Source organism: Peromyscus eremicus, chromosome 5, assembly GCF_949786415.1.
Source record: "Peromyscus eremicus chromosome 5, PerEre_H2_v1, whole genome shotgun sequence".
Taxonomy (NCBI): Eukaryota; Metazoa; Chordata; class Mammalia; order Rodentia; family Cricetidae; genus Peromyscus; species Peromyscus eremicus.
Window position 1 is genome coordinate 97,531,256 of NC_081420.1, and position 24,637 is coordinate 97,555,892.

Here is a 24,637-nt window from a genome sequence, read left to right on the forward strand (position 1 = left end):
CATAGTGAGATCCAGGACAGGCACCAAAACTACACGGAGAAACCCTGTCTTGAAAAAAACCAAAAATAAAAAATAAAAAAATAAAAAAATCACCTTCTACTATCCCCTGAGTCAGCTGTACCACACAAACCACTGGTGTGTCACCCCTCATTTATGGGAAGTGTTTCTCATCAGTCTCTCTTCCTCTGACATCTGTCAACATCTGGTTGGACTCCATTAAAGCGCAAATCAAATACCGTCATTCCCCCATTCAAGACTCCAAGTCCTCCTGCTCCAGAAGAAGGAACAGAACGCTCATGTGGCAAGCGCCTCACTGGTGGAGCTACGCTCTGGTCCCTGCTCACAATTCTTAAAACAGAATTTGAACTAGGTGATCTTCTTGAGGCTGCCTTGAGGATGTAATGCTTGTATCACAAGTTGAAGAAAGAACAGGAATTAAGTAAACAAAGAGGGAAGAAAGATTATTCAAGTAGTGGGTATGGTATGTGCAAAGTGCCTGTGGCAGGAAAGAACAGGACTGGATGTTTGATGCAGGTGATGAGGCCTGAATTGCCACGTTGGGCTTCCTCCTGCCTTTGCCCATCCCTGGCCAATGCCTACTTGCCTCTTTTATGGCAGGTGGTCCCACGCAGATCCCGGAGAGGGTGAGGCACAGAGGATTTCCTCCTTGGATGAAGCAGAGAATGTTTTTATAGAGACTCTCCTTTCCTACCTCAGTGGGATGGTAGGTTACTTCTAAAGCAACCTCCATGCCTGAGGTGATGTAGCCTTCTTCAGGGCTGATGGTGAAGTGAGGCTTGAATTTCTTGACATCCCATTTGAACCTTTTCCAAAACAGAAGAAGACAAGAGAGACAGTATGTTAATATCCTGGGGGTATGCAAATAAAAGACGTCACCCAGACTTCTGACAGAATGGTCCCCACCTTGACTACTTCCTAGGGTCTAGAAGGAAGAAGCTCTGTCAGAGCAGAGGTGGTTAGAAACCCTGGGCCAAGATCACTCTCTGGGTAAGGGGAATCTGCTCCCTCTTACAGTTGAACAGGGGTGAGAGGGGGCTGCACTTATTGTCCGTGAATGACAGCTGGGAAATGTACATATGAACATGTACACATGTGTTCCTGAGGCTGCATAGCTAGCTAGGGGCTAGACTAGGACCACAGTCCTCTAAGAGTGTAGCCCTGACCATCTCACACACTACCTGTTTAGATCCAGAAGGGTGGTGACCAGCCCTTCATGTGAGAGTTATGCCTGTTCTTGGTGGCACTGGGATCCTGATGACCCATGGGGCCATCCCTGTGATTGGGCACTTTGTATGGGCAGAAGGCAGAGGATGAATGGTGCATGCAGAACAGTCCTTCTAAAACAGGGCTACCATATAACATCCTGCTTGGTGGCATAACACTGAGTCTATATGGTGAGGACCCCTGGGGTATGTAGTGGGTAGCCTGGACAGCCATGTCAATCCATGAGCAGCAAGAGGGGAGAGCCTGGGTTCTGGTCCTGTCTTTTCATTTCCTGGTGGTGGAATCTCTAAGTCTTACTTCATCTCTGAAATAAGGCCTACCAGCACCTACCCTGGAGACTGGGTTGATTCCAGGCAAGCACACCCAGCCTTGCACCCATGCTTACTGATACTTATGTAATTTGGGAGAAAGTTAATCTTTTTATACTTCATTTATACTAAAACAAATTGAGAATTGTATTACTGGTATTTTCTCTAATTCTATTTGATGGGAATGAAGCCTAGAGAGCACACTTTGCCACCATATTTCTCCCGCACTCTTCTTTCCCTCTCCCTCCATCCCTTTCTCCCTACCTCTTTCTTTCCTTTCTTTTTTGTGATGTTAGGAGTTCAACTCAGAGCCTTGCACATGCTATGCAAAGGCTCTACCACTGAGCTACATCCCCAGCATCCCCTCCCCTTTAAATAAGGTTTCATATAATCCAGGCTAACCTGGCCTTGAACATATCTAGCCAGAGCTGCCTTCAACTACTGATCCTCCTGCCTCCACTTCCCAGTCCTCAAGTGCTAGAATTATATAGTGTACCACCATGCCTGGCCTTAGTTCTTTTTTAAAGACAGGGTATCACTATGCATTTAAAATCCTCCCTCCTAAGTATCTCAACCACAGATATTATATTATAGTATTAGTGGTCTAGAGTTGTTGAGATTAAGTTGGGAGACCATACGATGGGCATATACCAGGATTGTACCAATGTTTTCTACCATGTAATCATGGTTGTAGCTGTTACTGTGATGTTTCCTTTGAGGAACAGAATTTAGGGATGTAGATGTCTGCTACGGCCTCTGGTGGGAGTCACCGCTGCCCATCCTACCTTGCACCCACATCGCCTGTGTTCATCATGAGGATGCGCCTTGTGGCTTGCGTCTGGTACACAACAGGACCAAAGGGAAGATGCTCCTGGTCCAGGGAAATCTCTAGGGCCTGACAGCAGCCGCTAAGGAGAAAGAGGGGACGCAGTAGTCCCATCCATTCCATGAACACCTCCTCAGAGAAAAGAGGGATGCGCTTCTTGGGGGCAAAGGTAATTTCTAGCTTGCAGATTTCTTTGGGCTTCAGGGTGATATTGTGGAAGGGTTCCAAGGTGATGACCTGGACAGAAAAGACAACGTGATTCAGAAGCTGAAGGCAGGGAGGCTCCTCAGGCCCCCGTGTCCTGAGGTCTTGCTGCTGGGGCTCTCAGTCCAGGGATCAAATCTCATATGTTACCAGCTAGATCATCTTTGATAAGTTACTCAAACTCTCCCCTTTGCTTGCCCTTCAGTGAAGGGCAAGATCACGTCTGTAAAGTGTGGGGCATATGACAGGGATCCAACAAATGCTAATTTCTTGTACTGTTCCATTTTTCAGCTCCTTTGGGCATTTCATTCTTCCTTCATCCTCCATGGTAGAGGAAACAGTAGCAGGAAACATGAAACAAGGAGCATCAATCCAGTCTTTCTCAAGTGCTCCCTCAAATGCTCCCTGATGAGAGAGCATCAGGTTAAGTGAAATAAGCCAGACTCAGAAATACAAGATCACATGTTTCCTCTCATATGCACTCTTGATTTAACTATATATGTATGTATTTAAATATACATACACACACACACATATATACATACATATATATACATATATATATATGGGGCTGGAGAGATGGCTCAGAGGTTAACAGCACCAACTGCTCTTCCAGAGGTCCTGAGTTCAATTCCCAGCAACCACATGGTGGCTCACAACCATCTGTAATGAGATCTGGTGCCCTCTTCTGGCCTGCAGTCATACAGCTGTATACATAATAAATAAATAAATCTTTAAAAAATACATATATGTATGTATGTACACACACACACGCTATGCAAGGAGCAGGAGGACTATGAGTGAAGAGGAAATGGTCTAAGGGAGGAGGAGTGGGAACAAGACAGGATGGGGGTGGGGAAGAAGTGCAAAGCACGGTATGCTTTTTCTCCTGTGCTGACTCTAGATTTAACATCTGCACACACACACACACACACACACACACACACACACACACACATGCACACACACATGATAAGAAAGCAGAAGAGACTCTCTGAGGAGAGGAAGGGAAACAGCAGGAGTGGGGGAACAGGGATAGGAAAGGAGAGTTGGGGATGGTAAATAAGAACAAGGTACAATCACACACATACATATGTGTGCAAAAATGTCATGATGAGCTGGGAGTGGTGGCACACGCCTTTAATCCCAGAACTCAGGAGGTAGAGGCAGGCAGATCTCTGAATTCCAGGCCAGCCTGGTCTACAGAATGAGTTCCAGGACAGCCAGGGCTACACAGAGAAACCCTGTCTCAAAAAAAAAAAATTAACAAAACCAAACAAGCAAACAAACAAATAAAAGGTCATGATGAAACTATTATTTTATATGCTAACTAAAAATACAAATAATAAAAAATAAGTACTGGGCCTAATAAAACACAGACCCCAGGCTTTGCTCAGGCCAGCTGAATCAGTGTGTCGGGGATGGTCTAGAACCTGCATTTTCTAAAGTTCCCCAGGTGACTTGTATTCTAAAGTTCGGGAGCCACTGCATAAATTCCTATCTGGCTTTCTCTTTCCCCTTAGTCCTGGTAAGAAGCAAACCCAAATCTGTTGTAAGGAAGCCAGCTCCTTACACTCTCTGTCCAGAGCTCAGAGCAGTCGGCAGGGGTGCGTGGAGGCTTCAGGGAGTGAGGGAAGGGCACAGGAGAAAACAGTTCTGGGGATTTCCCAAATGGCATGACTTTGGGAGCTAGCCTGAGGTAACGCCTCAAGACCAGTCACTTTAACAACTCTGGTTACCCTCTAAGGAGCAATTTGATAAAGCCATCTGAGGGTAAAGTTCGCTGGCAGAGCACTTGTACACTAAGTGAAAGATCCTGGGTTCTATTCCCACCCCTGATAAAGAGACCAACCAACCAAGCAAACACTGATCCAGCCAGGCTGTTAATGGCCCTGACCCACTGGGACTGAGGAGTTTTGCTCTGAATTTCTGAAGAAAGGGGAATAAGGAGTTTTTCCTCTTTGTCTGCATGGGATGGTGGGCAACATGGAGTCCTGGGATGGGATACTCTCTGGGTTTCTTGCTCTGGCTTGCTTCTCACAGCCAATTTTTCTGTATCCTGCAAACCCCATGGCCTGCCCCTAGTCCCCCCATTTCCCTACACTGACCTTGGCTTCCTGGAGTTCTGGAATGGAGAACATGACAGACTGGTTAAAGGTGAGCTGTGCAAGGCTGTTGTTCATGATGGAAACGGTTTTCTTTACAACTTGTCCTGGCAGGACAGCTCCTAACTTCACGATCCTGTTGGCTGGATCTAGAACCAAGATCTGTGTGTGACCAGAAAGAGTGGGGAGAAGAGTTTGTCAGTCAATGTGGAAAACAAACACGATGCTTATGTCCTGCAGAAGCGAGGGCAGCTCCCTCTTTCCATGACCTAACTGCTTCAGGTCAGGTGCTCCTTCGGTTCATTACTAGCTTCCCCAACCCTGGAGACATGAGCACTGGAACCTCTGAAACCTGTAGAAGGGATTTCCCCTCTCTGTGTAACTCATCCCAATCAATGTGCATGTGCGAGACCACACACACACACACACACACACAACTGTGACTTTCTTTTGTTCTGACTATAAAAGCTCACACAGCCTTTTGGATTGTGGACCACATCCCCCAGGTTAACCCAGATCTTGCTACCAACCCTTGGTCACTCATATTTGGCTCACAATGAATTTTTTCTAATTCTCTTTGGAGCAAGAGCTGTGCTTTGTGTTGATAAGACACAAGAGGTGGCAATGTTCTTTTGCTCCTGTGGCTTAAGGGGAGGTGGCCATACTCCCCTTTCCTTGCTCATTTGTTGAAATATCCTCTGCATTCTTGAGAACCTTGAATTTTTTTTCAGACTTCTCAAACCTTCTGTTACAATATAAATAATGCCACCAGAAAAATACCATAGTTATCAGAGGCCAGTTTCACAGGTGTGACTATCAGGACAGGACCATTTCCTACAGATCTGAGTCACCTGGGCAGGAAGAGTTTCTGAATGTAATCCTGGAACCCACAGCTGGCTGAGAACCTTCATCAGTGAGGGTGAGAAGGAGGGATAGTTCACAGCTGACCCCTATGTCTGCATAAGCCATGATGTCCATCGGGATGTTGTATGTAACACTTTTCCAAGAAGACGCTGAACACTTCCAAGTGCTTGCAGTTGTCAGAGTTCATCAGTGACTCTGAGTAGGAGCTGGGATTCCCTTGAGCCTAGCTGAAAAATTCCTCCCCACCTTTTGGAGAAGGGACACTATCTTGGTGGGGCCAGATGATATTGGGTGGCACAATCCCAGGAGTAGAGAAGAGGAGGAGGTGGAGAGGTGTGTGGGTTCTAGTGGGCAGGAGTCTGGGAAGAGGAAGGAGGAGGGTTCTGAAGCCCCACCCACTGTCTCTTACCTTCATTTCTGTACCTTTCCCTCTGATCTCCACTGTCTGTTGAGAGAGCCCATTGATTTCAAAGGGGATGAGCTCTCGGTAGCTGATCGCTTCCCGAGGGTAAAAGGTAATTGGGATCTCCAGTGTCTTCCCTGGCTTTATCACGTCCACGTTGAAGTTCACCTCGATGTGTGTGGTGTTGGTATATAAACAATCTAGGCTGGGGAACACCAAGAGGAAGGGGGGTAAGCACCAGGAAGGCAGAGCTGGAGAGACTGATGGGTCCCCTATGCTTTCTGGGCTGAAAGGTGACTGATTTCCTGCCCTACTGTCCTAGAGTCAGAGGAGTCACCAACGATCTGGAAGGGATGGCAGCAATGACCAGCTCATGTTCTTCCAGGCGCAGTCAAGTTATTCAGCCTAAGTCATATCCTGAGGTGTGGGTGGGAGCAGGTCTCAAACCCAAAAGCTCCCACTTTCAATCCATTGATGTCCTTTTTCTTGAAAATGCCTCTCAAAGTCTTGCACTCTTTCACAAGGGGAAAGCGCTTCAGAAGTCACTGGTGACAAAGCTCAGCGGGGTGCAGTGCTCTAGAGTTGGGCAGACAGGAGTGTGGATCAGGATCTGCCAATAACTACTCATGTGACCATGTGACATGGGAAAATTCGCTCGGGCCATTCAGATCTGCTCCCTTACCTGTAAAAATGGGGTTAGTGGCAGCTACTTCATAGGGTTGTTGTAGGAATTAAATGAGATAGTTATGAAAGCACTTTTTTTTACTTATTTTATTTAAAATAATTTTTAAAAGATTTATTTTATCTTCATTTTTATATGTATGAATGTCTTGCCTGTGTGTGTATATATATGTGCACTGTATATGCCTGGCACCCTCAGAGGTCAGATGAAAGATCATCTCTACCCTACTCCCCCTGGGCGGAGAGCACCTAGACTTTTCTAGTGGAACTTCTCCTCATGTTCCTGATGTGTTTTTGGAGAAGGGGTTTACCTAAATGGATGCAGAGAATTCAAGGCTTTTAAGTAGACTGACATGATATCAAACTGTAAAAGGAAGACTATAAGTAGATAAGATTTAAAGTATTTATTTTTATTTTGTGCAAATGAGTGTCTGCCTACATGTATATATGCATACCACGTGCATGCCAGAGGTCAGAAGAGGATGTTAGATACCCTGGAACTGGAGTTATAGATGGTTATAAGCCACGATGTGGGTGCTCGGAATGGAATGTGGGTCCTCTGCAAGAGTAGCAAGTGCTCCCAACCACTGAACCATCTCTTCATCTTGGTAGGTAAGATTTTAAATTTATTTAATTTTTTTTTTGGTTTTTTGAGACAAGGTTTCTCTGTGTAGCTTTGCGCCTTTTCCTGGAACTTACTTGGTAACCCAGGCTGGCCTCGAACTCACAGAGATCCGCCTGGCTCTGCTTCCCGAGTGCTGGGATTAAAGGCGTGCGCCACCACCGCCCGGCTTTAAATTTATTTAAAACTAAATGGCAGTCTTGTGATTTAATATCTAGAATAACAGCAGTAGCAGCAGCTACCAGTAAGAGTTCTAAGTACATTGTTCTAAGTACTGCTTCCTATGGCATTTAAAATGTTTTGTTAACCTAAGCTTTTTCATGGCAATGAGACACATCTGTTCCTGGCAGCACCAATTACTTCAAAGAGGATGATGGGCATCAAAGAAACTCCTTATGGAGTTTGCTTTCAATGTGGCAAGGCTAGCCATTTGGACAAGAAACTGCTCTTGCTTGTACTGCTTGACAGTATGTTGTATAAAGTGGACATGCAAGACCCACAGGAAAGTGACTGCTAAACTTTGCCAATATAGGCAGGACAGTCCTTCAAATTTCCCGCTTCACTGAAAAGTTTGCCAGATACTCTAGGCCTGTAGGCTGAGGATGGATGCCTCAACATTACAGAAGAATTTTGGGTGACTGTCCAGGCAGCCAGATGTTTCTGTCATTTCTAGAGTTTTGGAAGTTGCTTGTAATGCACTTTCTATTTACTCAGGTAATATTACATCCTTCTGGGGTCTTTGATGGAGTTGAAGACTAGATAGTTATAATTATAGTTTTCCTTAGTTATGATAAAAAGTAAATTAGATATGAAACTTTAGACTCACAAAGATAGGATAGATAATAGAGTATTTTTTTTTAAATTTTGCCAAATACAAATAGACTGGATATTGTAACTGACTCTTGCTTGATAATTGTTTTTGTTGTATATAATTTTACTATGTTAAAGTTAAAACCTTCCTTTTTGATTAGACAGAAAGTGGGAAATACTGCGGGATGTCCTTCTGTATGCTGTGAATATGTGTCTCTCTCATTGGTTGATAATGAAGTTGTTTTGGTCTACAGCCAGGCAGAACAAGGCTGGGCAGGAAAGCCAGAGATACAGGGAGATGAAGAAAGGTAGAGTCTGAGAGATGCCAGCCTGCTACTGCTGAAGAAGGAAGATATATAGAAAATGAGGTAACAAACCATGAACCCACATGGCAAAGCATAGATAAGAAATATGGGTTAATTTTAATGTAAGAGTTAACTAGTAAGAAGCCTGAGCCATTGGCCAAACATTTATAACTAATATAAGCCTCTGAGTGATTATTTAGAAACAGTTGCAGGATGGGGTCGGGCAGAGAAAAGCCATTTACAGCTTCCAGATGTGGTCTCCTACTTTAGGCAAGGAGACAGGCATAGAGAATTTAAAAATTTTAAATATGGGCTTAGCATGGTGGTACATATCTGTAACCCTAGTACTTAGGAGGCTGAGATAGAAGGATTATGAGTTTGAGGCCAGCCTGGGCTACATAGTGAGATCTAGGCCAGCTTGGGCCACACAATGAGACTTCATCTCAAAAACTAACAGACAATATACTCCCCCACAACAACAAAAACAAAAAGAGTAAAACAAAATAAATTTGCTCAGTGTCACAGCTATAAAAGAGTTGATATTTGAACTTGGGGTTATGCCATCCGATGTGGTAGTGACAAGACACAGTAGCAATTAAAGTTAAAATTAATTAAAATTAAATTAAAATGCAGTTCTTTGCTTGCACCAAGCTACATACAGCTAAAGGCCATCATATTGGACAGCATAGATAGCAATGTTTTTCCACTGCACAATGTTCTCTGTAGGGCTGATAGAGATCTGTGCATGAAACAGATCAGTGGCTGAACTAGATTCTCTTATTTGGTCTGAAAAGAGGTATAGAGACCTGGACTGAAACATTCTACAGGGGTGATACAGGCAGGCTGGGTTTTATCTGGAAGATTTAGGCTCAGCACAGACCTGCTAATTACTACAGAGCAATTCACTTTTAAACTCTCTCATCTTCTTTCCAAACCTATTGCATGAGGAAATGAAACATAAGCTACAGGAGTTTGCATTAGGTAGTCATTTGACACAGCCCTCTTGTGGTGGCTTGAGAGAAAATGGCCTCCAAAGGGAGTGGCACTATTAGGAGGTGTGGCCATGTTGGAGTAGGTGTGGCTTTGTTGGAGGAAGTGTATCACTGTGGGGGCGGGCTTTGAGGTCTTTTTCTCAAGTTTCACTCAGTGTGGCAGCCAGTTGACTTCCTGTTGCCTGCAAGATGTAGCACTCTCAGCTCCAGCACCACATCTGCTTGCATGGCGCCATGCTCCCCATCCTGCTGCTGCTGGACTGAACCTCTGAAACTGTAAGCCACCACCTCAGTTAGATGTTTTCTTTGTAAGAGTTGCTGTGGTCATGGTGTCTCTTCACAGCAATAAAAACCCAAACTAAGACACCTCTACAAATCAAAAAGAGGATGTTTAGCAGGAAGCTCATGGATGCCCAAGTATTCATATTAATGGTGGAGATAGGGAACCAGGATTAATGCCACCTGTGCTGGACATTTCTCATCATTTCTGTCTTGGTAAAATGAACTAGTTAGCATCAGCTGTCAACTTGATAAAGTCTAGAGTCACCTGGAAAAAAAAGAGTCTTAATTGTGTGTCTTTAGCGGGTTGGTCTGTTGGTGTGTCTATGGGGGATTGTCTTGACTGTTAACTGATGCAGGAGGGCTCAGTCCACTGTAGATGGCACCATCCCTGGGCAGGTGGTCCTGGCCTATAAGAGAATGAGTTAAACCTGAGTCTGAGGACGAGCCGTGAAGCAGCATTCCTCCATGATTTCTGCTGTACTTCCTTGGTTGTGAGTTCCCTGGTAGGAGGTAATGCTCAGTGGAGTAGCAAGCAGTTCTGGCTTCAATTCCTGCCCCAAGTTCCTGCTCTGACTTCCCTCAGTGATGGACTGTGACCTGGATGTGTCAGATGAAATAAACCCTTTCCTCCCCTGAGCTGCTGTTGGTCAGAGCGCTTTATTACAGCAACAGAGATGAAATTAGAAGACAAGAAGTCCCCTACATGGAGTCTGTAGACTCCTCAAGTTGTTGTAGAATCATCTTACCTCTCTGTGAAGACTGCTTACCTCATAGATGTTTCTTCTTTGTTGGTGACAACGAGGGTTTGTTTGTATGGGGGCATCCCAGCTTGGTAGATGAAGCAAGTCCCAAAGTTGTGGCTGGTGAAGGAGAAATGGACAGCTGGGCTCACAGCACAGCCTAAGATGTTGCATATGAATGTTGGGCCATGGCTGATCTGCAAGGAGAGATGGGCCAGAGGCCTGTAATTAGAAGCAGGAAGACAGGGCAATTGCATCCACAGGATAAGAAAGAAAGTGGTTGGTGTTTTACAAATTACAGGTTTCGGGGTGCCATCTCCAGAGCGTCTGTTTCAATAGGACTGAGTTTATTTGCTTACAGTTTGCTACTCTAACTAGAGTCCACACTGGCTCTTGCTCTGTTCCTACAGCAGTGGTACAGCCTGAAGACAGAGTGGCTGGCAGAAATGGCTAATTATCATACAGGGTGGGACAGTGGTTGCCATCAGGCCTAAGTGAAAGGCTGATTTCTCATCTTCCCTTGTGTTTCAGGGTAGCCATTGGATATAGTTCTGTCATTGGGTTGTAAATAAAAGATAAAAGCGCAGTTGAGTGGTGATGGTGCATTCCTTTAATCCCAGCACTTGGGAGGCAGAGTGATTTCTGTGAGTTTGAGGCCAGCATGGTCTACAGAGTGAGTTCCAGGACACCAAGGCTACACAAAGAAACCCTGTCTTAAAATATCAAAATAATAATAACAATAACAAAAATAAAAGATAAAGGGGGGTCTCCTATCTTGATTAAATGAGTAAACTCTATCTATCTATCTATCTATCTATCTATCTATCTATCTATCTATCTATCATCTATCTATCAATCATCTATCTATCTATCTATCTATCTATCTATCTATCTATCTATCTATCTATTTAATGTGTATGGGTATTTTACTTGCATATATGTATGTGTACCACATGAATGCAGAACCTGTGAAGGTCCTGGGACAGGGATTACAGTTTCCAGCTGCCATTGGGGTGCTAGGAATCAAACTCAGGTCCTCTGGAAGAGCAGCCAGTGCTCTTAACCACGGAGCCATCTCTCTGGCCTGTCGGCAAAGTCTTTTACTTTCTTCTTGGTCTCACCCTGGAATGCTAGAGGTAAGAACTGATGGCCCCCTCAACAGTATTTCAGGCCCACGATATGCGTGTGTCCATGTGACGCATGGCTGTCTTGATGCCGGGGGAATATGCTGAAGCTTTTCAAAGACCCCTGTAAACAGATACTCCTCTAACTGGTCCCTGTGTTTGTCCCCAAGTGCTACTGCCACCTTAGGTGGCTGCAACTGTTTGACAGTTGTTACTGATTATTCTGGACAAATATCCCATAACAAAAGAAGGTATAAAGTGGCCTAACTTTGATTCGGTTGAAATGAAAATAAGCCCTATGAATAGAGAGAGGTTCCCATTGGACTTCTAGATTGGGGACTGACAAGATGGCTCATGGGTAAAGGGCATGCACACACACATGAACTTCTAGAGTGGGATAATAATGACAGTTCCTTTACAGTGGAGCTTTTGAGGCAGTCCAAACTGACTCTTCCTGCTCCAGTGGCTAAGAGGTTACCTGTCTGTATGTTCACTGCAGAGCTCTTGTCTACTCAGACTGCTGCAGAGACTGGGGGATGCTGGAAGGTGGGAATAGGGCAAACTGAATACTGCAGACCTCATTGTTTTTATGGATCTGTAGTCATTCTGGTATAAATGCTTCTAGAACAGTCACTTTCTATAGTTCTGAGGAAGCTGGATTTGCCCCTGATGTCAGAGTGCTTATCACAGATGTCCTTATCTGACATCACTGTTCTTGGCTTTTCTTTTAACACCTCATTTGTGTGTATACCTTCTCTGCCCTATCCAGCCCTCCCACTTACTTTAATGTCTGAATAGTATCACAGTGTGTGGTCCGTTATTTGCTTTCCGTTTGACACTGCTGAGGCTTCTGTTCCAGAGCTTGTGGGAGCTGTCTCCAAAACAACCACCCTGTAGAAATTGCTTAAACTAACCAGCTGGGGCCACAACCACAGATTCTCTCAGAATGTGGAAAACATTACATGGTCTCACCTTGATTTTGAGCTCCAGGCCCTTCAAGACACACTTTTGATATGGCTGGAAAGACAGGTTGGCAGGTTCTGACTGCCCCACATCTACGCTGTTGTCGGTGGGCGTGAAGTCCAAGTACTGCAACAGGGCTTTTGGCCCAGAGAGCTCTGCCTGGTAGCTGAAGTTGAACTTGCCAGTGTTGATGAAGTTAAATTCACACTGCACACATTCATTTAACTCTACCTGAGAGACAGAGGGAGAACAGAGCAGAGAATGAAAAGACCATAGATACCTTGTTTAGGCAGAAAAGTTCTTTGGGAAATAAGGATGGAGAGTGATATTGATAAGCTGGGTGTTATCAGCTGAAGGGAATTCGATATTCCAGCAAGACCCACCAAGTGGTGGGGTCCTCCTATATCTGGAGTATAAGTTGGTAATTTAATTCTTAGATCTTTCTTGGTAGTGAAAACCTTTCCTGTTTTTTAATGCCAAGTGTTCATGTCATATTCATTCTCCAAAAAATAATAAAAACATTCCCATCATAATTCTGAGGGTGGATTTGTTTGTCTGGTCTCTCTAGTATTTGAGACAGGAAGACTCAGCTCATACTCACTGTACCATGTCCCCTAGCTGAAGGTAGAGAGACAGTGGTGGTCTTGTTACCCCTTACCTCATAGAAGTTGATGGTGTTGATCTGGTTGGACATCAAGAGGGTGGTGGAGCCTGTCCTGTCTCTGCACTTGACCTCTGCGTTCATTGTGTAGCCCTCGGCCTTGACATTGAGTGTCAGAGGGTGGGCTTTCCTTTTTACATTACAGATCAAATTAAAGTTCACATCTCCCTCTTGCTTTGGTGTGAAGAAAATATCAATTGGGAAACTGATAGGGAAACAAGACAGCAGATTAATCGACTAGGCTGGCCTGTTAAAATCTAATAAAACAAGAGTCCACTGGATTATTAGATACACTCTGAGCAAAGGACACCAACACCACCACTCCAAATTAAGTGAATTATAAAGATTTTCCAGGCTTTGTGGATTCATATGCACAAGACCGCAAGGAAAAGGCTATGGACATGAGAAAAATATTAAGATGAAGATTGGGATTAGAGCTGGGGAGATGGCTCAGTGGTTAAGAGCACTGGCTGCTCTTCCAGAGGATCAGGTTTCAACTCTCAGTACCCACATGGCAGCTCACACCTGTAACTCTAGTCCTAGGGAATCTGATGCCCTCTTCTGGCCTCATCAGCATTTTGCACATATGGTGCAGATAGACATGTAGGCAAACCACCCATACACACATTAAAAAAATTGAAAATTTTCAATGTCCCATAATTTATCAAGAGGAGTCAGGCAGGAGAGAGATGAAATCGCATATATATTAGAGTTGGGAGAGGTTTTCATTTTTATTTCTTTAGGATTTGTTTTTGGTGTGTGTGTGTGTGTGTGTGTGTGTGTGTGTGTGTGTGTATGTGTGTGTATGTGTACATCAACAGTACACGTGTGGAGGGAGATCAGAGGATAACTTGTGGGAGTCAGTTCTCTCCTCTCACCATTTGGGTTTTGGGGATTGAACTCAGATTGTCAGGCATGGTGGCAGGTGCCTTTACCACCGAGGCATCCTGATGGCCCAGAAGAGATTTTTATAAATGAAAGGCCTGGGACCCTGCATGCATCCCGAGGACATCCTTTGTACTTACCTGGATAGTGGTGGGATCCAGCCTTCCATGGGACATACAACCAGGCTGTTGTTGAATCCTTCAGAAAAACGAGAGTTATCCTGGAAGGCAAAATTGAACCCATGCTCCTCCTTGTTGATGATCTTCACAGTCTCTCGGACTTCTCTGCCTGGGGAGGAAACAGCAGCCCTCAGCAAAGGCCTCTTGCCTGGTCACTGAGATATCGTAGCCGATAATGGCCCACATGTAAGAGGAAGGCTTCACAGAGCAATCTCAGGGCAGCCACGGATTGCCTCACTTCCTTCCTTTTGCTTTTCTAGGGACCTTCCTCCTGGAGGGGGTTCCACATCTTCCTTCTAGAATGCCTCTTCCCTAACTGACTGCTCTGTCTAGAAGGTAGATTCTCTGGCCACAGCTCTGCTGGGACTCTGCTGACACTGTTCTCTTCCCTTGCTCCTTCACTCAGGAGTTGTAATGTCTTCTTGGGTCATTATCCCCCCTCATCCCCTTCGATGGCCCACATCTCCATAAAGAATCTCTATGATGGGTTCTTTTGAATTTGACCTTGGATGACCCTGGGCTTTCTGTGCGGGGGGGGGGGGGGGTCCTGATTCATTCTTTTGTTTTCTCTTCGGCTAATGTTAAAGCATTTATTTGCCCTGGGCGGTGGTGGCGCATGCCTTTAATCCCAGCACTCGGGAGGCAGAGCCAGGTGGATCTTTGTAAGTTCGAGGCCAGCCTGGTCTACAGAGTGAGTTCCAGGACAGCCAGGACTGTTTCACAGAGAAACCCTGTCTTGGAAAACAAACAAACCAACCAACCAACCAAAACCAACCAACCAACCAACCAAACAACCATTTATTTGCCCATAAAACTTTAGGATCAACTTACCCAATTCTCTTCCTCAGTCCTTTAGAGACTGAGGCTATCAGATTTCACAAATAACTTTTATTAGCATAAATGTGAACCAAGTACTCCTTGGGACATATCTATACTAACATCAAGTCTGTCTGAAATTAACTGTGAATCCTGTGCAAACCTAGCTGGGATTCTAATTGAAATCTGATTAAAAGTGCATTTAATTTTAGGAGAACTAACCAAATATTTAGCTCTTATTTGGAAGCATGCTAATATGATTTAACTCTTGACATACAGGTCTTGGGAATTGGATTTATCTGGATATTGTACACTTAGTTAGCAGTAACTAGTTTTTATTTTTGTTTTTGCTTCTAGGTATTTACAACAAAATGGGATGAAACTGTTCATTTTTTGCACAATTGTCTCACTCAGTTTACCAAATTATCTCGATTCTAGTAGTTTCTCTCTCTTGACTCTTGAGGCTTTATGTGTACAAAGTGATTAGTTACAGCAACTTAGATGATTTTTTTCTTTCTCCCTGAAAGTTAATGCCCATTGTGCTTATTTTTTGATTTTTCATATTTGTTAAAATCTCTAAGAAAATGTTTGGTTATAGAGGTCATGGTAAGTACTCTTGTCTAACTCATTTTAATTCAAGTAGCTTCAGTGGCTTACTACAGGACACCATTTGCTTGTCTCTTGCTATAGGTTAAAATCCTTTATGTTTTCCTCTAACTCTTGTTTTATTACTGGAGGGTTTTTGAGGGTGGGGATAGGGAGGAACTTTTGATGAGTTTTAGCAATGACATTTTGGTACATTAGCATGAACATATGGTTCTTCATTATTGATATAATGATTATACTGAAATATACATCACTGCATTTGTGGGTTAAACTCTTCATATTGTTTGGCTTACTATCAAGAATATTTTTGTTTTTGAGACAGGGTTTCTCCGTGTAGTTTTGTGCCTTTCCTGGAACTCACTCTGTAGACCAGGCTGGCCTCGAACTCACAGAGATCTGCCTGCCTCTGCCTCCCGAGTGCTGGGATTAAAGGTGTGCGCCACCTGGCAGAATATTGTTGTCTAAATAAACATCTAACTAATCACTTGAAAATTCTTTGGCCTTAGCTCTATTTTACATGTCCCACTCATATCCACATGAAAGACATGCAGAGTTATATCTGGTGGCTGCGTCCTCTACACCACAGGTCTCTGCTGGAATGTTACCTTGTCAGCATCTACCACATCCCTCTTCTTTCTACCCTGCTGTGTTCTTTCCTATAACACACAGCAACCTCTGACTTACTATGAATTTTACTTGGTTTTGTTTGTCTCCTTCCCATGATTAGAATGTAAACCAGAGGACTTTGTGCTTTATTTTAGTGTATTCCCATCCCACAAAGGAGTATTTGGGCCAATCTGGTATCTCCCCACCCTCTGTACTGGAGATTGAATGAAGGCTTTGCGCACGCTTGCCAAGCACCCCATCACTGTGCCACACCTCCCTCCAGCTCATCAATAACAATTTCTGACCCAGTGAATGCATGAAAAGATGGTAGAGGAATCTGAACCCAGTGGAACAGACCAAGCACCAATCAAACACAGCCCACGGCCTGGAGGTGAGAGACATGTACAAGACACACGGCTCTAAAGATGAAGAGTCAGTGCAGGACCTACAGGAACCTGCCAATGAGACTCTATAACAAACCTCCCAGGTATTCCCAAGGTGTTAGGGTGTGCCTGTCAAAGACAGTTGATGGAAATGAGATTCAGAGGAAACTATCATATTGCTCTCTGATAAGTGACAGAGTCTTTCTGACGTATTTCTAGAAGGTTCCAAGAGGAGTGTCCCATGATGGTCTGCTCCCAGAGTCCTTGATGACCTAAGGTCATGCCAGCTCAAAATGAAAAACTGGCTGGGCCTCCTTACCAATGAGGAGAGAGCTGAAGTTGAGATGTGACTTGTCAAGAGATATGAGGGGGTCTGTGGTTTTGCCCACCAGCAGGAAGGGGACTGAGATATTATGCTCTGGGATAGAGAAAGTCCAGAGTGCCTCTGTGATGTCCAGGTGAGCAGGCAGGAACTGGAACATAACCTAAGAAGACAATTCAGAAAAGGACAGTGAGAGGCACTTCTTCTTTGTCCCTTTGGAGGCCTACTAGCATGAGGGCCATAAGAAGTGACATTTTCCCAGGTTATCATTACCATCTAAAGCAGGTGTGGCTCTATCAGCAATGTCAACCAGTTTGCCCTGCCTTTGGAAGAGTGGAGCCATCTACCACACCCACAGCCTGTGCATCATGATTATATTGTTGTAGTCTGTGCCATTCTTTGGGATGGCATGATTGTAGCACAGGGAACCGGAACTGGCACCCATACCAAAGAAAGACAACCTACATGTCTGTCAACAGTCTGGCATATAGCCCAATTCAAAAATCATTACCAGGGCAACAAGATCTTTCTCTGTCTCATCTGTCTGTCTGCCTGCCTGCCTGTCTCTGAAAGTCAGAAAAAGATAATGAGTGACTGGGCTGGATAGCAGTGGCATTGATGGGGATGGATTCCTTGAGGGTGAGCTGGGCCATGGGATGTCACAGTCGATTTGCTAAGTGAAGATACAAAGGAGCAAAAACATCACAAATGAGGACAGGAAGAAACTGGCTGGTAGAGAGAAAATGGAGCAGACTTCTAGAAAGAAGCAGAAAGACCTGGGAGGAGAGTCCATTCTCAAAAGCTACCATAGGTGTTTGGCCCCTTTCCCTGGGGGAAGCAAACCTGAGTGAGTCTCTTTGTACTTGGTCGATCAGGATTGGATGGAAGAACAATAGAATTTGGTAAGGTCCATGCCAATGACAAGATAATTCGGGAAAGATGTTCTGGAAATATGTCACTTGAATGACACTACTGTTGCTCCAAATCAGCACAATCTTGGATGACAGATTCTGCAACTTACCTCTCTAGGAGTTGGGCAGGGTCTTTGATACATTTCTGAGCTATGGAGAAGGAGTATATCTAAGCAGGACCACAGCTACGGTGGTCCTGGATCCTATGTTGAACTAGATGGCTTTGGGCACTGTCAATATGCAGAAGCCAAGTAGAGAGTCTACAAATATGCTTCATTTTGTTTCAAGGGGGTTAAAAATAATGAGCTAACTACCAATACATAGGATAGAGAGGTTCACACAGAAATACAGAAATTTGGTGTTTCCAGAAAAGTCTAGGAGAACAGGTCATCCCGGGTCTATTTGTCTGTGTGGTGATCATCTGCCAGAGGAGATGTAAAGCCAGTGGGCCTTGGTGCCAGCACTGCCTGTCACTCTCCCCCTGGCTGGCTTCGTTCGTTTGGGTGACCTTACGGAAGGCATTAAATATTTTTAAAAAGATTTTATTTTTAATTATGTGTATGTAGGTGTTTAGGTATGGGTATGTGCATATGATCACAGGTGTCCAGAGGCCAGAGGTGACAGATCCCTTTGGAGCTGGAGTTATAGGCCTGTTATGGGTGCTGGGAACTGAACTTGGGTCCTTTGCAAGAATAAAAAGCATTCTTAACTGTTGTCTCTCCAGAACCAACACCAGCATTTTAATTTATTCTTACCTCCTCAATCCCGTGTGTGTGTATGTGGGGGGGGGGTGGGGGGGGGGTGGGAGGGGTGGGGGTGGGGTGGGAGGGGTGGGGGTGGGGTGGGGGTGGGGGTGGGTGGGTGCTTGTGTGCTCAGCACACATGTGGAGGTCAGAGGACAACTTGTGGGAGTTGGCTTTCTCCATCCATCATGTGGGTCTCAAGCTTGGCAGCAATCATCCCTACCTGCTGAGACATCTCACCAGCTTCCCGATGGTATTTGAATTCATAATTTCTGTTTCATGGATTTATTGCTATGTGTAAGATTTTCTGTTGAACGCACTGGCCATAGAGCCTATGAGAATGCTTTGACTGTCAAGTTCACACATAAATCTGACTCCCTGCCCTGTATTACTGTGGAGACATTTAGGACTAAGCCACAAGTTAGGACTCTGTTCTTATGTTTTGCTTCTTTTGTTGGGAAAGTAAAAACATGTCCCTTTGCTGCTGCCAGTCTTTTAGATACAGATAGTTCTTTAGGTCCTCATCCCACGAGCCCAGGAATCCCCAGATATTCGTGTCTGGTTCCCATCTGCTCCTTTAATATTCTCATAAAATCCCTGAAATACTAGGGCTTTCTCCACAACCATCCAAGAGAGCGCAGATGTCTCTTGCTCACCAGGATTGTACATGGTAGCCACTCAGTAAACACTAGCTCATCAATGATTCTCATCAATGCTATTCTCTCTTCACACACTTGCTATGCAGAGATGGCTAGAATTGCTGGGTCCCTAGCCACACACACCTCAGCTTTCTTTTCAGGGTGGATGACCCCCTTTTCTGTAAGGCACACAAAGGCTGGAGGGTGCTGGAGGCTTTCTGTTTCTTCAGAGGTCCAGCAGAAAGAGTAGGTGCTATTGGTCGGGTTCAGGATGGTAAAGGTCCTGGACAAAGGGGAAAAAAATTGATAGCAGAAAGTGAGAGAAGGTATTTAAAAAAATTCAAGAAAATTTAGGTAGACCCCAGAACTGTCACCGTCTCCTCCTGGGAGCCAGAAATGATCTGAGAACTTCATTAGTGTAGAAATAAAAATGCCATCTCCCCCTAGGATCTAAAAGGTAGTTGGAGTCCTGGTCTTGGAGTGATAATGCTCCTAAGGCCATATGTGTCCAAGGACGCTCTGTGGTCAAGGTGGGGGTGAGGGAATCTACAATCAAAACTGTGGACACAGAACCCAGCTTCATTCATGTACCAGTTCTCTGACATTAAATATCTACAGGAAACCCCTAGGACTTCAAAACTGCTTTTAGATTAGCTGGTTTCTCTGAATTCTTCCTCTGAGTTCTTCAGAAGGACTGACTGGCATGAATTCAAACATGACTCACCGGAGATTCTTTCCTCCTATACCCACACTGGTGAACTCGATCACCCGGGTGTTTGGGTCTAGAGCCCCGACATTTGGTCCTCGGAGCTCTGGGTTGCGCCGATGACCGCTGATGTAGTCTGAGTCCTTCAGGTCAAAATGGCAGAATGGCAGGATGCTTCGCCCTTTTGTTACCAGCATAGGGCCTTGCTCTCCTGATGGCAGGTTAGGAATTCTGAAATGACAAGGTTATTTTAATTTTGATTTTATATTCTGCTGTTGCTTTCTTAGCTGGTTGGAAATGAATATTCTGTCCACCAGAATGTGAGTTCCGTATGAGCAGAGGGTGGGTTTTTCTTGATCAGCAATCATATTGTGCCTTGACTGGCAATCCTACATGGTACGTACTCATTAACTAATTTTTGAATGGATGAGTGGGTTGAGTATGAAGATCCTGAATTGGGGTCCCTCTGTGTATTTGCATGTGGCTCCAAGTTTTTTCCTCCTATCAGTATTAGTTGTAAAAGGAGTGCTTATCCTCTGGGTCCACTCCTAGGTACCCAATAGATTACAGAGAAGGACCTGGAAATCCTAAAAAAAAATTATTGTAAGACCCTTGTAGACCTGATGCATGTGAACAGATTCAGCTCCAGGGCCGAGCTGAGGTGGCCTTAGTGTGGCAGAGGTTTCTGCGGTGTGAGAGCAGGGGCTTAGGGAAGCTCTGACAGCTCATGTAGGTCTCCGCCATCCGAGGCCAAGGCTTATAGAATTCCTCTTTGGAATCCTTCTTGGCAGAAGGTACCCCATCTAGGACTTTCATTGATGTATGTATTTGCTTATTTTTTCACTCACCAGACGCCAGACCAGACCACGTCCACCAACCCTATTTCCCTTCCTATCTTTGTTTATTGAGCTTATTGTGGGCCAGGCATTGCTCCAAGTTCTTTGCTTAAATTAGCTCAGTTAGTATTCCAAATAATTCTACATGATAAGGATTGCTGCTTGAAGTTTGTATAGGAGACAATGGAGTCTCAGAGAACATAGAAGGAAGCTTTCCCAAAGTGTAGATGTGGCCTGGTTGCAAATTACTCTCATTTAGCGAAGTCCTGAATGTAGCCAGGAAGGGGCAAGTACGCAGTTGGAGGCAACAGGAGAGTTGGTGAGCAGAGCTTAGACAACATTCTCCTTGTTCTCTAAAGGCTGGCCCCTTTCCACTACTGGGCTCCGAGGTGTGTAGAGTAGGAAAGAAGGACAGTGGTGGGGTGGACGAGGAGGGTAAGAGCTGAGGGCCTGGAGAACACATTTCTTACTGGCAGTACAGGGTGCTCTCAAACTCTCCAATGTCCATCGGGGAGAACTTCACTTTGAGCTTCTGAGTCTTCCCTACGGGCACAAAGCCTGAGGAGGGTTCCACCGAGAAGGGCGAGGGACATTGGTCCGTCCAGTGGTCCAAGGCGCTGTCCAGGGTGCTGCCTGTGCCCTGACTAAGCTGATCTTTTTGGCTGGAACCTGAGGGAGGATGGAGAAAAGGTGATATTCTGTAGTGGCAATGGGAGGCAGCCTACTCACAAGTCCTTAGGGACCTTCTGTGATATCTGTGGACCCATCTCTTATAGCAGGTATGTTTAACAAAAGGAAAGGAATCAACTCATATTTCACAGGTGACTTGTGAAAAACACATCTATTCATTTTATGATGTTTTCAGATTTATTTCCTTCTGGCTCAGAGATAGTGGGTCAAGAAGAGGTTTGTGGATCTTCTGCACCAGAATAATGGGCTGTGAACAGAATTTGTGGAGAGCCATTGATCTAATATAGGGATTTACAAAGTGGGAGTCCATGGATAAGGGCCCATTTGAACCGTCTGTGAATCTCCACAACTGGAAAAACAATGAACACTTTACCTACCAGGTGCTGGGCCCCTTGCTAGAGCTTTGTGCATATAAGTTATACACTTTGGCATATATGTGTGTGTGTGTGTGTGTGTGTGTGTGTGTGTGTATCACACATATACATATATATGTTTATATATATTATTTTCTTGGAAAATAACTCATAGTTTTCCTTTTTTAAAAAAGATTTATTTTATGTGTCTGAGTGCTTTTTCTGCATGTATATATATGCACCACATGCATGCATTTCTGGTGCCACAGGGATCAGAAGAGGGTGTCAGATTCCCTGGAACTGGAGTCACAGTTATAAGTCACCATGTGGGTGCTGGGAACTGAGCCTGAGTGCAAGAAGTAGTAGGTGCTCTTAGCTGCTGGGGTGTCTCTCTAGCCCCACATGCCAGTTTTTAAGTGGTCTGCAATCTTCTGGGTTGAAAACCAGAAGACAAGAGTACTAGTGATAGGTGACATGAGCCATCACTCTGGAGGGACTGTAGAAGGCCTGGGCAAGGAATCCGGGATGGGAAGAGGTCAAGCTATTTATTTCTCAGGTCCACACGGCTTTGTAAAACCCACAAAGCTATTCCTTAGCTACTTAGAAGGCCCTGTGAGCAGTGCTGACCTTCTATGAATGGGTGACTCAGCTCAGGCCCTGGGGTTTATCTGGCATTGGGTTTACCTTGATTTTCTGGCATGGCAAAACTGACTGCCCTGGAGGTATCTTCCGAGATCCAGTTGAATTCTAACAGCACATGTCCCGTGTTAACGAGGTCAAACCTGTAGGTGGATCAGCAGCAGATTTCAGAATGTACTGTCCATACTTTTACCCCACCCAAGTACTGGCTGTATTGTTTCTCAAAGGCAAGTCACTTCATTTCTTAAGTGCTCTTTTTTTGAATGTCTGAATTCTATTCTTTTGTGCACACACACAAGTATGTCACATTTTCTCTATTCTACATTCATTTGACAGTGGACACCCAGGCTGGCCCTTCGTCTTGGCTGCTCTGTAGTGTCCACATGGGAGTGCAAACATCTCCTTGACATGTGGATTGAACTTCCTGTATACCCAGAAATGAGCTAGTTGGGTCACATGGTAGGTCTGTTTTTAGTTTCATTTTGAGAAACCTCTTTACTGTTCTCTATAAGTCTGTTCTTTTCAGCAAAGAAGATGAGGCTAGAAGATATCACGCTGAACAAAAATAGACACAGAAAGACACACACCATGCATTCTTTCTCACATGCGGAAGTTAACACATTTAATCTCAAAGTAGAAGAGCTTAGCATAATGATTACTGGAGGCTGGGACAGGTCAGAGAGAAAGCATGGATAGAGTTTGGATAATAGGTACCAAAATGCAGTGCAATGGGGGGCAGTAAGTCGGGGTGCTACAGTTTATAAAAGCCTACCATATATTTTATGAGGAACTGGGGAGAGGAATCTGAAGGTTCTGCCTCCAGACAAATGTTGAGAGATGGAAATGCTAATTATTTTGATCCAATCATTACATACTGTATGCTTGTATTAAAATAGCACACTCTACCTTGTAAATATGTACCATTTTCACATGTTCGCTAAAAAGCAAATATAAAATAAAAAGATTGAAAACAAATACAGCTAATTGTAGTGCACACCTTTAATCCCAGTACTTGAGAGGCAGAGGCAGGCTCGTCTCTGTGAGTTCAAGGCTAGCCTGGTCTACATAGTGAGTTCCAGGCCAGGCAGAGACACTTAGTGATACCCTGTTTCAAACAATACATTTTGAGACTGAGTCTTGCTACTATAAAGGCCATTATGGATTGGAGCTCAAGATTTTCTGGTCTCAGCCTCCTGTAGAATGAATTACCATGCCTGGGTGAAAATATTTTTAAAAAGCATTTTAAAGAAATTTCATCAGAACTCATTCGTTTAATGTACTTTCTTTTTAAAAGATGCAAAATATTTATGTAAAGATATAAAGAATATAAAAATTCAACTGTTTAGCCCTTAATGGCAGTTTTCCTCATAGTCTAAAAGCTTTTAGTGACTCACTCAAACACTCGAGTCTGGTAAACCAGTGTTTCCTTAAAGAACACATCACTTGTGTTGCACTGATATGAAGCAAAATCCACGTTGGCACTGATCCGGATCCGCAGTTCTCGGTAATTTTCCTCTAGAATTGAGTGGGCTGGCTCAGGGTCTGTCTCTATCACCTGGAACAAAAGCAGCCACATCCTCAACAGTGCAAAGCCAGCAACCCACAGGAACATTGGGAACATCACACTACTTTAATCTACCATGGAAATGAACATGAGCCCACAAACGCAGTTCCGGGAGACATGACTTGCAAACCTCTAATAGCTTAGAATAAAAAAAGAACAACTGAACAACAGGCAATTCCTGAGAGGACTGGGACCACATGGTCATGAGTTTTGGATCAGATGGACCCTAAAGAAGATAGAGGAACTGGGCACTGTAATGCACACCTTTAATCCCAGCACTCAGGAGGCAGAGGCAGGCAGATCTCTGTGAGTATGAAGCCAGCCTGGTCTACAGAGAGAGATCCAGGACAGCCAGGGCTATGTAGAGAGACCTTGTCTCAGAAACAAAAAACAAGAACAAAAACTAAAGATAGAGAAAAGAGAACCATAGAGGAAAGAACAGGTATTAAACAGAAAACGAATTGCAAATGGAGAGGACCAACAGAATTGTTTAGTTGAGAAAAGATTTTAAAACTTTTGGTGAGATGGAGTAAGAAAAGTGCAAAAAGCAAGAATCATTAGTTAAAGGGGTGCATTATTACCAACCCTACACATCTAAAAATACAGATAGATGATTTTTTGAAAA

The 24,637-nt window shown here is 44.3% G+C and overlaps 1 protein-coding gene across 1 annotated transcript in view; it reads right to left on the reverse strand.

Moving 5' to 3' along the window:
- The window catches only part of Hydin (HYDIN axonemal central pair apparatus protein), a 362,311-nt gene that overhangs the window by 12,508 nt on the left and 325,166 nt on the right, over positions 1–24,637 (reverse strand). The window contains exons 67-80 of the mRNA XM_059264008.1: positions 23,843–24,003; positions 22,494–22,591; positions 21,237–21,435; positions 19,949–20,161; positions 19,369–19,507; positions 16,930–17,095; positions 14,161–14,308; positions 13,133–13,340; positions 12,484–12,705; positions 10,415–10,584; positions 5,962–6,160; positions 4,692–4,850; positions 2,339–2,616; positions 605–824 (exon numbers count right to left, since the gene is read on the reverse strand). Of these exons, the coding sequence (XP_059119991.1) occupies positions 605–824; positions 2,339–2,616; positions 4,692–4,850; positions 5,962–6,160; positions 10,415–10,584; positions 12,484–12,705; positions 13,133–13,340; positions 14,161–14,308; positions 16,930–17,095; positions 19,369–19,507; positions 19,949–20,161; positions 21,237–21,435; positions 22,494–22,591; positions 23,843–24,003 (2,580 nt within the window). The remainder of the gene's footprint in view (positions 1–604; positions 825–2,338; positions 2,617–4,691; positions 4,851–5,961; positions 6,161–10,414; positions 10,585–12,483; positions 12,706–13,132; positions 13,341–14,160; positions 14,309–16,929; positions 17,096–19,368; positions 19,508–19,948; positions 20,162–21,236; positions 21,436–22,493; positions 22,592–23,842; positions 24,004–24,637) is intronic.